This window comes from Lipotes vexillifer, unplaced genomic scaffold, assembly GCF_000442215.2.
Source record: "Lipotes vexillifer unplaced genomic scaffold, Lipotes_vexillifer_v1.1 scaffold137, whole genome shotgun sequence".
Taxonomy (NCBI): Eukaryota; Metazoa; Chordata; class Mammalia; order Artiodactyla; family Lipotidae; genus Lipotes; species Lipotes vexillifer.
In genome coordinates, this window is record NW_006775780.1 from 794,594 (window position 1) to 808,570 (window position 13,977).

Genomic DNA, 13,977 nt, shown 5'->3' on the forward strand with positions numbered 1-13,977 from the left:
TTAAATGGTAACATAAATCATTAGGGGATTGATTAAATAAGTTATGATATATCCAAATATGTTCATGACATATGAAGTTTTAAAAATAGGTTACATGGGAATTCCCTGATGGTCCCATGGTTAAGACTTTACACTTTCACTGCTGAGGGCCCGGGTTCCATCCCTGGTCAGGGAACTAAGATCCTGAAAGCCACGCGGTGCAGCCAAAAAACCCCCAAAAACATAGGTTACAAAATAGAATAAATGGTATGACTAGCTACTTAAATTAGTGGGCATATCATAGAAAACATTTAGGGAGTTATGTACCAAAATAACCACTCAGTTATCTCTGAATGAAAAATTACTAGTCATCTTTATTTTCTTTGCTAAACCATATTTTCTTAATTTTTTACAGTGAGCATTCATTACTTTTATAATCAGAGGGAAAATGATAAAGCATTTTTTTAAAGTAGGTGAATAATAGTAGTGTTTATAGTCACTACTAGAGCAGTACCATCTAGGAATAGAGGCAGTTACTTATTTTTCTATTCCCTCATTATTTAGAATAAGGCTTTGTACAAGGTAGGCTCTGAGCAAATGTTTAGTGAATGAATAAATATTCTGAATGTACTTGATATTGTCAAAAATATTAAAATACTAGATCTCTTTAAGTCTCCCATGTATCAATTTATTATACAACCCCAAATGTGATATGTGTACCATTGTCATGTGAGAAGATGTCATATGTCAGGTGATACTCAAACATTTTTTATATTAATAGTTATGTAGTTCAACATCTTAGGTAAAAAAATGTAACCACCATATCACGTTTGTGGCTTCAGGGATATTGTTTAGAACAAGCTAATATTTTTAATTTAAAAAAATTCAGCTTCATGAAAAATATCAGTGACAGGCAAAAATCATGAAAATTGTATAGTAATAACTGATGTTTGAGAAATATTGCAATACTAGATAGAGCTGTGTCCCCAAGGTGTTATTTTAAGCAGGTTGCTTAAAAGTGAATTCTAATGCTTATCTAATGGTAACTTTCTTTCATTATCATGGTGGTGTTTTTCTGATCCCATTTGTAGAACTTATGATAATGCCTTTTTTTGGCATTTTCACATCTACTAGTTAGTTATCTTTTATTACTCCCCCCTCTCGTGGTACTAAAATAAAGCTCAGTTCCTACTTTCCTCCTAACGAAACTCCTTTTCATTTGGTCTCAGGTCGGGCATCTTTTTGAAGCCTTCCTTATTATAAATACCTCTCTGCTGGCAAATTTAGGTGTTTCTCTCTGTGGTGCTTTAGAACATAATTTCATAAATCAGTAAGTGATTTCTTTTGTTTATGAGCTCATGAAGAGCATGGGATCGTGTTATAAATCATCTCCCTTTTTGGTCCCCCCAGCTCAATTCTTTGTACATAGTACTCAATATTTGGTCAGTGAATGACTATTATAAGATTATAGGACCACTTATAGGCTCTATACACTTAGAACCTGTGAATCGGAAACATAAACTCCAACTTAAAGATGAATAAGATATATAAGATATATCTATATTCACACAGATATGCACAGAATAGATAGAAGCATATGATTGTTTTAGAAATAGGAAATCAGTCCTTTCTGTGTATAATGAGGGCCAAAAAAAACCCAGTTTAAGGTGAAACCAGTCTTTCACTCATATATTGCTAACCATAAGTCAGTTGCAAACTTTAAGATATAGCAGAAAAGTTACTATTTTGCTCTCTTCATAAGTGATCTTATCCACATCAGAACTTTTGTTATTATATACAAGAATAGGTCAAAAATTTTATTTCCAGCTCAGACTTCTCTGAGCTGTAGACTCATACAGCTCTATGTCTCCTCTTAGATGGCTCAGAGGCACTTCCAGTTCAAGATATCCAAAACCAAATTCATGATATACCTCCACCAAACAAACTTGTTCTCTTCTATCATTACCTCTTTTTCTGTCTGTCCATCTAGCTAGCTCCTTCTGCAAGCCAAGAAGCTAGGACTCATCTTTGATACTGCCCAGATTCCCCATATCAAGCCCCTGGCACTGATTACTGTTGGTCTTACCTCCTGACTCTGAAAGTCAAGAGCGACTCACTACTCTACATCTCTACTGCCACCAACTTTGTGCTACCTTCATTTCTCACCAGGAATACTGTACTAACCTTTTAATTCTTTTTCACATCCACTCTTAACTCAAGTTTTCTACACCGTTGCTGAGGTGATCTTAATATGCAAATCTGATGATGTCCCTCCTGAAAATAGCAGTGGCTTCTCATATGTTTTTATGATAAAGTCCAAAGCTACATGGCACCTACCTAACTCTTCAGTTTCATTTTCTACTTGACTTCTGTACAAGAATACTTCTGGCTATCTGTAATCCAGACATACTTGCCAGCTTTTTTCTATTAGTGGATCTTTACGTATGCTTTTCTTGCTATTTGGAACATTTCCTTCATCTATTAGTCTAACCCTGACTACTTAATTCCTCTTCATCCTTCTAGTAGCAACTCGTTTATCACTTACTTAGGGACCCCTATTTTGTGCTCTCATAGCATCTTGTAACATTTCTTCTTGGCACTTATCCTAGTTGTAATTTCATTTTTTTATGTGCATTGATTTGATGGATTTTATTTGATCAGTAACTGTCCATCCTCTTCACCTGACTGGAAGCTTATTGAGGGCATTGATTGCTTCTCTTTTGCCAATGGTAGTATGTTGAGTACCTAGCACAGAGCAGACACTCCATAAATATTGAATGAGTATATGAATCTACTTGTGTGATCTGGGTATATATTAAGATTTCTATTAAATAACTTGGTTAGGCATGAATTTTGCCGAATTTATATTTTCCTTTAGTCTGTTTCATAGAAATTATATTTTCACTGGATTTGAGGTCAAAATAACTTGGATTTAATTTAATTCAGTGTTTACGTTTTCTTAATTTCTCCTACCTTTGACTTTTTTGCAGTGGTTCCATTCATAATGGCAAGAGACGGTGATGGTCATGAAAACTCAGCAAGTGGTAAAATGTTTGACAAAGAAGCTCTGGAGGAAGATTCAGAAAGTGCTAGTGAAATAGGAGGTGATGAAGAATCTGAAGATGAATTTACAGGCATTTGTAGAGCTCTTGCTGCTGATCTTCATGATGATGATGATGATGATGATGATGATGATGGAGGGAATGAAAATGATGAGGAGGAAGATGAAGATGAGGATAGTGAGGATGATGATGAAAGTGACAGTGGCCCCGATCTTGCGAGAGGCAAAGGAAATATAGAAACTAGTTCTGAAGATGAAGAAGATATGGCGTATTTACTTCCAGAGGAATCCGGTTTTGAGCATGCTTGGAGAGAATTAGATAAAGATGCTCCTCGGGCTGATGAGGTGACCTTTTGAATAAATAAGATTATTTGTCAAGAGTACAGTAGAAGTAGCTGTTATAGATGGTAGGATTGATGTCATTAAATTAACAAGGAAAAGCTTTATTGGTAAATAATACTCTTGATGATGATTCTGATTAAAACTTCTTGATACAGAATATACCTATATAAAGTACATGTCTGTCCAAGCAGATAGGGATGAACTTCTATATAAATAATTAAAAGTCACATGAAATTTTTAGAAAATTCTTGTTTTAACTAGGAGTTTATATTTCAATTCCTACTGCACCTATTAGAAATGCTGTAGATTAATATACTCAACTTTCCTACTTATGGGTGGCAGAATAGCTTAACAAACTTGGTGGTTAAAGAATCAGCTCGTCATCATGTTCTGATTCAAGAACTAAGAACCAAGTAAGAGAAAGTGCTTTTCTGTTGGCAGTTTTACTTTTGTGTGACTCATCTGATGTTTTCTTTTACATATTGAAACCACTTAAATACTATATTAATGATTTCAGGATTTGGGGAAAAGAAGGCATTATATTTTTACTATCTTAATTTTGCAAGCATTGGGAATGATACAGATTATGTCATATTTAATTTTTCTCATTTCTTAGATTACGCATCGATTAGCAGTTTGCAACATGGACTGGGATAGATTGAAGGCAAAAGATTTGCTGGCTTTGTTCAATTCATTTAAACCTAAAGGAGGTGTTATATTTTCTGTAAAGGTGAGAATTGATTTTATTTTGAAGTAAATATTTCTAAACATTCTAAGTTAAATCTCTTTTTTTAAAGTCATAGTTTTCCTTCTAAGGAAAATAATCTGGAAGTTGTCCCATACAGTTAAGGCACAAAACTGATATAATAGGTATGAAAGTAAGAAAGGAAGAGGTAAAATTATTGCTTGGTTATATGATTGCGTTTAATTAAAAAAAACAAAGAAATCAACTGAAAAGCTGTTATAATAAAGCTCAGTAAAGGGACAAGGTATAAGATAAATATTTTAAAAAATGCTTCATTACTAGAATTAGCAAGAAGAAAAACTAGCAGCAGAAACATATAAAAGCCTTAGAAATTACCTTAAACAATATGACCTATATGAAGTAAGCTGTTACACTTGATAAATAATACTTGAAAAACTTAAATTTTGAGATACCATATTTCTAGAGAGCCCACCTAGGTATTAAGACTCTAGGCTTTGTAGTATGACAGACCTATATTCAAATCTTGATTCTGATACATGCTGTATGATCTTGTGCATTTTATTGATTAATTTCTCAAATGTGTTTTCTCCTCTAAGTAGATATAACAGTAGTATTTCTTAAGGCAGTGGTAAGGATTAAATGAAAAGGACATCATGCTAAGTATTTAGTACAGTGCCTGAAACAGCTCTAAATTACTATTGTTCAGTTTAAATATTTAAGATGTCAGTTCTGCAGTTTTAGTATAGTTTCAATCAAAATCTCAGTTCAAATGAAAGTTAAGAAAAAGGTTACCGTTAATCATCTAAAAGAATAAACAAGTGAGAATGACTCACAAGTTTTTGAGAAATCATACCAGTATAAAAGGATTCACCCTACCAGTTACAATATCTCAACATTTTATAATGCTACAGAATTTAATAGCTTTGGGTAAAAGTACAGGGACAACTTGATGGAATAGGTAGATAGAAGAGTTTGTATGATAATTTAGAACAAAATAAACTTCTTGAGTACATGGTATTGGAACAAATGGACAAGTCCTTGTGTGGAGAACTTAGTGTGGGTCCTTGTAATAGCCCCAAATGATAGCCAGATGAAATGAAGAAAAAAATTTTAAAACTACTGGCAGAATAAAATAGAATGGTATTTTTGTTAAATCTTGTGTTTTAGGAGATGGGTAGTAGGAATCTCTGGACTTACAAAGAGGAAAAAAAATACAAAGAATCAACAGATGTAAGCATATATACTAAAAACTTCTGCATTGAAACCTATTTTATGCAACTTAGATTAGTAAGAAAAACTTGGATCCCCTAGTGGATAAATTAGATATTTCAAACAACTCAAAAAAGTGTACATTAGTTAATAGATGAATATTAAGCCCAGTTGTATCAAAACAATGCAGATTAATACAATTATATTTCTTGAATCTCAAAAGTAGCCAAGATAGAAAAATACCAAATCTAGGCGAGTGTGACTCCTTCTTATACCAAGACTATATCTAACCTGTGTGATAAGATTGTCATCAGTTCTTTTTCATTTAAAGAATTTCTTTAAAAGAAAGCATTGGATAAACGATATGATTTTAGGGATAAGTTAGGTGTTACAAAATTATTTTTCTTCATTGTTTTATATATTTCTTTAATCATTTTAATATATCTCATTTAAATTATTTAATCCAATCATTTTTCACGTGTGTGTGTGTCTGTCTGTCTGTCTGTCTGTCTGTCTGTCTGTCTCTGTGTGTTTATGTATCATTCCTTGAACTTAGAATCTTGTTTCGCTTTTCTTAATTTTTGCCTTAGAGCCCAGAATGTATGGAGGAGATATTCTATTTTTGTTCCCAAGCCCACATCTGTTAATCCCTAGCCAAGATGACTATTTTTAAGGTTATTCCTGAGGATGCTTTAGCTTCCGATAGTGGGTTTGGAAGTGAAGCATTCTTGCTGTTTTCATTGAGTCCAGTTGTTTAGAGTTCCTGACCTTGACAGGTCTGTATATTATAAGAAAAGGGAAATATAAATTACATTAATCTTATTTTTTGTGTTTAGATATATGCTTCAGAATTTGGAAAGGAGAGGATGAAGGAAGAGCAAGTTCAAGGACCAGTAGAGTTATTAAGCATTCCTGAAGATGCCCCTGAAAAGGACTGGTATTAAAACACTCTAGAAAATAAAACTAAACCTCATGAGTTTGTGACACTAGTTCAGAATTCTGGTCACTTTAATAGTTGGGACTAAAGTTTACACTTGTGCCATTCATGGTTAAAACAGGTTTCAAAGCAGGTTAAAGTCTGTCACAAGTGGCACACTATTCCAGTAACATTTTTTTGTGTGTATTTGTATTTCTTGATTCATGAAAATTATTATTGCAGTTTTAAAAACATGTCATGATTAAACTGATTTAGAGGTCTCAGCCTCATTGCCCTGAATCAGTAAGTTTTGCTTTTTTTCTGAGATGTTGCTTTTTAGGTAAATGGCCTTCAAATTATGTAATTTCTCTTATTTAAGGATTAAATAGAAAAATACAAGAATAGTAGAAAAAGTTCTTAATCATCGTAATGTAGTATAGAAAAAAGTTTAAGGTAGTTTTTAATCCACTAGGTGGAGCTATATGTGCACTTAATAAAAATTAGTGGCAAAAGAGAGCAGATGAAGACCCTCAAAGAATATGCTGTAGTTAAGTAAGTTGAATTTACACCACGTAGACTTGACAACACCTGAATAAAGTTTTACAAGATCAGTAATTTCTTTATAATAAAAGCTAATGCTTTCCTAGAATATTTTATAATACAGTGATCCTCTCGAGTGGTTTTACTTGAGAAGGCTGTATGTGATAGCAAAACAAACAAAAAAATAGCTATTCTAAGAATTAAAATCACAGGTAAGCACATGTAGTTCTTGCTTTCCTTTTCTAGATATCAAATTCCAGTCAAAATCCCTGGTCTGTACCTTGTCAAAATAATAAATTGGGCTTAAGTGTTTAATGTTCATGAAGGCAAAATCATAAAGGAGGGTTGGATTGGAATATAAACCAGTTTGTAATATATATTTCTTGGAACAATTACATTTATTTTTTAAAGGGAGAGAGTATTTGTGTTCCTGTTTAAGCCTAATGAGTTTTTCCCCTTTTAGGACCTGTAGAGAAAAACTGAGAGATTATCAATTCAAACGACTGAAGTACTATTATGCAGTAGTAGACTGTGATTCTCTTGAAACAGCCGCTAAAATTTATGAGGATTGTGATGGCCTGGAATTCGAAAGTAGTTGCTCGTTCATAGATCTCAGGTAATCTAGTGTGTGTTGTACCAATTTAATCTTGTAGCACAGCATGATTATAAGAATTGAAATATTAGAACTGGTAGTGCTCTCTGTCCTTTCACATTCTAAGAGGATTTTTTGCTTTTGGTGAACTCTCTTGTAGAACATCACTCTTAAGAAAGAAAACTGGAATGAGAAAATGCTAAAGTATTAGGTGTGAGTCACCTCACATTTATGTCCTTTCAGATATGTTAAATATGTTTTTAGGATGATGGGTTTTATGTAGCGATATTTCTTTGCAACTCTCTTTTAGAACTAGGAACCAGGGTGAAATAACTTTTTAAAAAGCATTCAGGTGGAGGCAAAGGAATTTACTTGTAATAAACTAGTATCTCTTGATCTGTGCCATCCAATACAGTAGTCAGTAGTCATATCTGGCTTATTTACATTTACTTAATTAAAAATTTAAAAAAGTTTAAACTCATTTGCTTAGTCACACGAGGCACATTTCAAGTACTTAATGACCACATGTTGGACAGAACAGATACAGAACTTTACCATCATCACAGAAAGTTCTGTTGGGCAATGCTGCTCAGTGAATGGTGTTGCTGGCTTTATCTTCAGACTTGGGCATTATTTCCACCACGTGCTCAGGCTTCACTGACCCAAGCTGAAAAACCTTAGGTGTTTGGGAATGTCTGTTCTAAGGAAACCAGGAAGCCGAACTACTGTACCATTTTATCATTAGCCTAGTTCTTTGAACCCAGTGAACCATTTTACTGTGACATTTTCAATAGAAATCACTTGTTTGTATCCAGGTTTGTTAGTGGCTTTGTTCTCAAAATGAAATATTTTACGGAAAAAAAATGCATCAATTGATAATCACTGTGGCTTTCACACTTCAAAAGCATTCCAACTTGTAGCAGAATACAAGTAAAATTTTTTTTTTTTTTTGCGGTACGCGGGCCTGTCACTGTTGTGGCCTTTCCCGTTGTGGAGCACAGGCTCCGGATGCGCAGGCTCAGTGGCCATGGCTCACAGGCCCAGCCGCTTCGCGGCATGTGGGATCCTCCCAGACCCGGGCACAAACCCATGTCCCCTGCATCGGCAGGCGGACTCTCAACCACTGTGCCACCAGGGAAGCCCACAAGTAAGATTTTTTGTATTGATAATTTAGGGTAAGAGTTTAGCATGCTTAAGTATATAGCAAGAAGGGCATATCTCATCAAACAAGACATTTCCTTCTCTTTTCTGTTAACAGTTTCAAAAGGAGGTACTTGTTTTGGATATATAAATAGTAGTTCCCAAACATTTGTTAGAATGTCAAACTCTGCATATCATGAGTTCATGTTCACATGTTCTTTTCAGGATCATTTTATTCTTTGTTTCCTTTTTGGGACATTTTTATGCAGTATTAGAATAAGCTCTGGCAGTACCTAGAAAATAAGATCAATGACCATGGAAAAACTTATATTCCCTGTTTTATTTTGTTATATATAATTTTATAAAAGAAAATTGAATTTTCTGCTGCCATCCTGTTATCTAGGGCAGGGGTTCCCAATCCCTGGGCCGCAGGCTGGTACTGGTCCACAGCCTGTTAAGGAGCCAGGCTGCACAGTAGGAGGTGAGCGGCAGGCGAGCAAGCGAAGCTTCATCTGCTGCTCCCCATCGCTCCCTATCGCTTGCGTTACTGCCCTAAGCCTAACACCCCACCCTCACCCCCACGTCCGTGGAAAAATTGTCTTCCACGAAACCAGTCCCTGGTGCCAAAAAGGTTGGGGACCACTGATATAGACCTAATGAACCTTAATTATTCATTCCTCCCCTCAAAAATCATTTTTGATGCAATATACAGCAGGTGCTTTTTCATGTGTGGAAATAAAATCTCCTATATAAATTACAAAACCTAAATATAATAACCATGGATCATTTCTCTTTGCTTTTTTCCTCCCATTCCTTAGCCTGATGCCTAAGAATTGTCAATTACAGTGGCTGATTTACATTTAACAGCTATTTATTTGTGAAAAAAATTATAAAATTGTTAAGATTTTTTTAGTCTTGAAGAATCAGCCTTAAGCTTTTCCTTATTTTCAGTGACACCTCATATGTATGATACTTTATATTCAGAGCACTTACCCATTAATAATTCTATTTGATCTTCAGCATATCATATAGCAAGCCAATGACTGAGCTATCAGGAATCTAGGTCTTTTTGAAACATGAGGGACCCATGTGTGTTTACACCTGACTCATATTAACTGACTCCTAACTCAGGGTTTCTGCCTACACAGACTTCACTCACATTTGGTGGAATTACAGATTTATAGCTTAGGAATTTCAGAAATTTTGTGCCAAGGTTATTTCTAACATTGTTTGCTTCATCTACATGTGTGTTCTGTAGAATCTCTTATATGGTGTGTATGTATACACTATACCTAATTAGAAGAGAATCTAAACTCTGGTTGTTTATCACTGCAGCATATGTTTAAATAAATTTATTTTTTTCTTTGTTTCTTAGGTTTATACCAGATGATATTACTTTTGATGATGAGCCCAAGGATGTAGCCTCAGAAGTAGATTTAACAGCATATAAGCCAAGATATTTCACATCTGCTGCAATGGGAACATCAACGGTATTTCTTAACTTTAGAAAATATATAGCTGGACTCAATTTCTTTAAGAAAAGAGTTATTTACTTACAGCATCTTTAGAAATGGAAAGGATTCAAAATTTTAAAGCATAAGTACAAATAGAAATCAAACACAGGTGTATTTGCATTTTTATCTCCCACATGTGTTGGAACCTATTTTCAAATTTTTGTTATGCCTTTAAGCCTGAGTCAATTACCTGCAAATGTTTCTTTTTTCTCTTCTATCTTTCCCATAGTGTTACTTAACTAGATTCTTTAATAAGTAATATGTTAGTTATTAATATCCTAGGGAGTAGGGGTAAGGAGGTAACATTACTTCAAATCACAGTTAAAACCAGTGGAAATTTAAAATAGAAACACATTTTTTCTGCAGATATGATCCAAAATTCTAAAAACAATTGAAGTAGAATAACTCAGGACTACTAGATGTCACATTAATGCTTAATAATGAACAGCCAAAAGATTTTTATTGAATTAGTTTGTTACTTAGCTGCCTAGTTTCTCTGCTCTTCTACTCCATATACCTTCTATCCACAGCTGGACTCTGCAGCAGCCATACAGGCTTCTCATTGCCTTTTTTTGTGACAAGCCACTGTGCTCTTCTGAGGATAGGCTGGTGGCAGAAAGAGAGCTGCTGTATCTGTCACCTGCAGCCTGTGGGAACTGTGTGGCCTTAATTAGTTACTCAGTACAGGGAAACCCCACCAGTATGCAATAAGTGAAGTCTGAAAGATTCAGTCACATAAAATGTAGGATCATGTTATTTTCAAGACGAAAAAATGGGCAAGCCTATCCAGCCAGCCAGTCTGGAGTTCCTATGGTCTGGCTGTATCATCCACATCTGTTGCAGTTCCATCAGTGGTTTTGTGGTTATCAACTCAGTCTTAATTATCAGAATAAGAATAATTCTGAATGGTGACTAGCTGGAATTTCTCTGACAATGGCAACTGTTTTAAGGATTGGATCTCTTGGTGCCCATTTTGTTGTCCTGAACTGGAAAGATTAGCCTGAGGGGGAAAAACAGCAAGGATGTGGGACCAGCCCTGTGATGAAGATTAAACCTCTAACTGGACCCTGAGAATGGGGGCTACATGGAAGACAGGAGCCAATCACAAGGCCGATGATGTTATAGATGAATTCCTGTGTTGTGGGGGTTTACTGTACTTCCAACAAATAGATGCCTTTTTCATCAGTGGCTCTTAATCTCTTTTGGAAAATGGACCACACTGAGAATGTGTTGAAAGCTTTATCAGCAAATTTCAGACAGTTTGTAGACCTCCTGAAATGCCTAGAACTCCAGGTGAAAAACATGTCTTGACTCATTCATAATAATGTTACTTTTTTCACTAGTGCATTTTCTTGTTTCTTTTCACCACAATCAGTCCATACACTGATAAATTTTACTCCAAATAATAGAGTACCTTGCATATAGTAAAGAGTTAGGAGGATGAAGGCACAGGTTAATTGAAATGGTTCCCTTTCCACAGGTAGAAAACTTTTCATTGAGCATGTTATTTATTATTTGTTTTAGCATGTCTTAACTTTTTTAGTTTACTGTTAAACATACAAATTAACGATAAATATTCTTTAACAAGTTTGGGTTGCTGACATTTCCATTTTTATTTTATTTGTTGTTTTTTTCTTATTCATTGATGAAAGGTGGAGATCACTTGGGATGAGACAGATCATGAAAGAATTACAACACTCAACAGGAAATTTAAAAAGGAAGAGCTTTTGGACATGGATTTTCAAGCCTACTTAGCTTCCTCTAGTGAAGATGAAGAAGAGATAGAAGAGGAGCTACAAGGTACTGTTCATCTTTTGGTGTTCTACATTTGTAAGCATTTGGATACCTAATCTAGACTTACTAATGGAAATAAGTTTGACAGTAGCTTAAAAGGGAATATCAAACTAATCTTCAAACTGTCTGTGAAGCAAGCTCACATACACAGTATTATATACACCTTTAGATAGTAATTGAAATTTTTTGTTTAAAGGTATTTTCTTAGCCTGAATTTCTTTAACCAAAAACTCTTTGAACCCTGACCTCACAAAAAAAGTCTGGCCTTTTAGACTAGTAATGATTGTTGTAGTAATGCAATCACTTAAACTAGTAAAATGCTTTATTACTCCCCCCCCTTTTTAAACTAAGAGCTTCTTTTGGATTATTTTTTACATTCCATTTTTCTGCTCAATTAGTTTACAAAGTAGACTCTTTCTGTCCATTTAGTGATTATCCTAGAAATCATGACTTGTGTCCTTATTAAAGTTTAATGCTAATTAATATTTTTATCCTCCTGGAGAATACAAGGAATCTTAAAACAACTTTCATGCTATTCTGTATATTGTAATTCTTAAGTCCCATAGGACGTTAAATTACTCTTTTGTTTAAATTTACCCACATTTTCCATACTACTTTTGCTCCTTATTCTTTTCTAAATCTCATACTTCTGTCTGAGATCATTTTCCTTCTGCCCTAAGTATATCTTTGATAATTTCCAGTAGTATCTACTGGTGTCAAGCTCTTGAATTTTAGTTTACTCTAAAAATTTCCTTTTTTGCCTTCATTTGTGAAGATAGCTTCACTGGTAAAAAAAATTCTAGGTGGACAGTCCTTCTGCCTCCACATTGAGGATAATATCCTGCTGGCTTCTGGCTTCATTGTTGTTTTTGAGAAGTCAGCTGTCGGTCTACTTTTTTCAGCCTTTTGAAGGTTGCCTGGATTTTATTCATTGACTGCTTTTAAAGTTTTCTCTTCCTTTTTGTTTTTCTGCAGTTTTAATATGAACTAAGAATAGATTTTTTAAATTTATTGTGCTTGGGGTTGGTTGGGTTTCTTGCATTTGTGGCATGGTATCTTTCAATCAGCTTTGGAATATTCTCAGCTATTATCTGTTCAGGTATTTCCTCTCCCCTCTCCTCTGGGACTCCAATTAAATATATGTTAGATTGTTTCACTGTAACTTACATGTTGTTTCTCTCCTGTATTTTTTATCTATTGTATTTCTGTGCTGCTTTCTGAATATTTTTTCTTACCTATCTTCCAGTCCACTAATTCTCTTTTCAGCAGTGTTGAATCTGCTGGTGGACTGTTCATTGAGTTAATTTTGATTATTATATTTTTTTACTTGTAAAAGTCCAGTTTGACTATTTTTCAGATCAGCAGTATCAACTTTTTAACGTTTTTTACTCATTGCAGTTATTTTCAATGCCTTCTTTTCTGTAAACAGGAAACATGTTTTTGTTGTGTATGTCTGATAATTTCAGTATTTATTTCAAATCTTTTGGGGTTGATTTCTGTTACTTTACAAGATACTTCTCCTGTTCACTTGTATGCCTGGTTAACTTTTTGTGCCGGTTTGATATTTGAGATGAGAGTGTCTCATCAGAGAGGACTTTCATTTACTCTGGTCATTCTGGAACCACATCACTCCAAGTTTTAAGACTTGAGGTTCCCTGGACCTAGTGGGCAATGCAGGTCTGTGTGAGAGCTAGTTTACTTCTGGTTGACCCTTGCCCTGGAGTATATCCTTTTGGGTCCCTACTGTGGGACCCAAATGTGGGGGTACTAGCTGCTTCTTTAACTTTTGTCTTCTTGGCCTGCCGGGCTGCCAGAACTGTAGGTTAGTCTCACAGCTGTTTCTTTGGTAGATCAGTACAGGCACTCAGGGCATATAGGTCTTGAACACTGGGGTCATCTCTCTGATCACCATCTTCTCCTTGATTTTGACTTGGTAATTCTTCACTAATTTGTCAGTTCTTTGAAGTTTTCTTTTTTTCTTTTTTAAAACCCTCTGAATCTTTTAAAAAGATTTTTTTAAACACTTCATCCAGCTTGATGTCCTCAGTAAAATGGTTGGTCTGAAGTGTACCTAGCTTCCCATTAATGGAAGCAGAAGTTCTCAGATTGTCTATATCTTTATCTAAAAATTTTTCTGACGATTAAAACGATCTGTGGTGTATTTTAAAATTATATATGTTGTTT

General features: G+C 34.7%; 1 protein-coding gene across 1 annotated transcript in view; it reads left to right on the forward strand.

The window, feature by feature from the left end:
* Positions 1-13,977, forward strand: part of ESF1 (ESF1 nucleolar pre-rRNA processing protein) — a 58,210-nt gene that overhangs the window by 2,933 nt on the left and 41,300 nt on the right. Inside the window, exons 2-7 of the mRNA XM_007450196.1 lie at positions 2,970-3,385; positions 3,999-4,112; positions 6,134-6,234; positions 7,217-7,369; positions 9,861-9,975; positions 11,652-11,799. Of these exons, the coding sequence (XP_007450258.1) occupies positions 2,970-3,385; positions 3,999-4,112; positions 6,134-6,234; positions 7,217-7,369; positions 9,861-9,975; positions 11,652-11,799 (1,047 nt within the window). The remainder of the gene's footprint in view (positions 1-2,969; positions 3,386-3,998; positions 4,113-6,133; positions 6,235-7,216; positions 7,370-9,860; positions 9,976-11,651; positions 11,800-13,977) is intronic.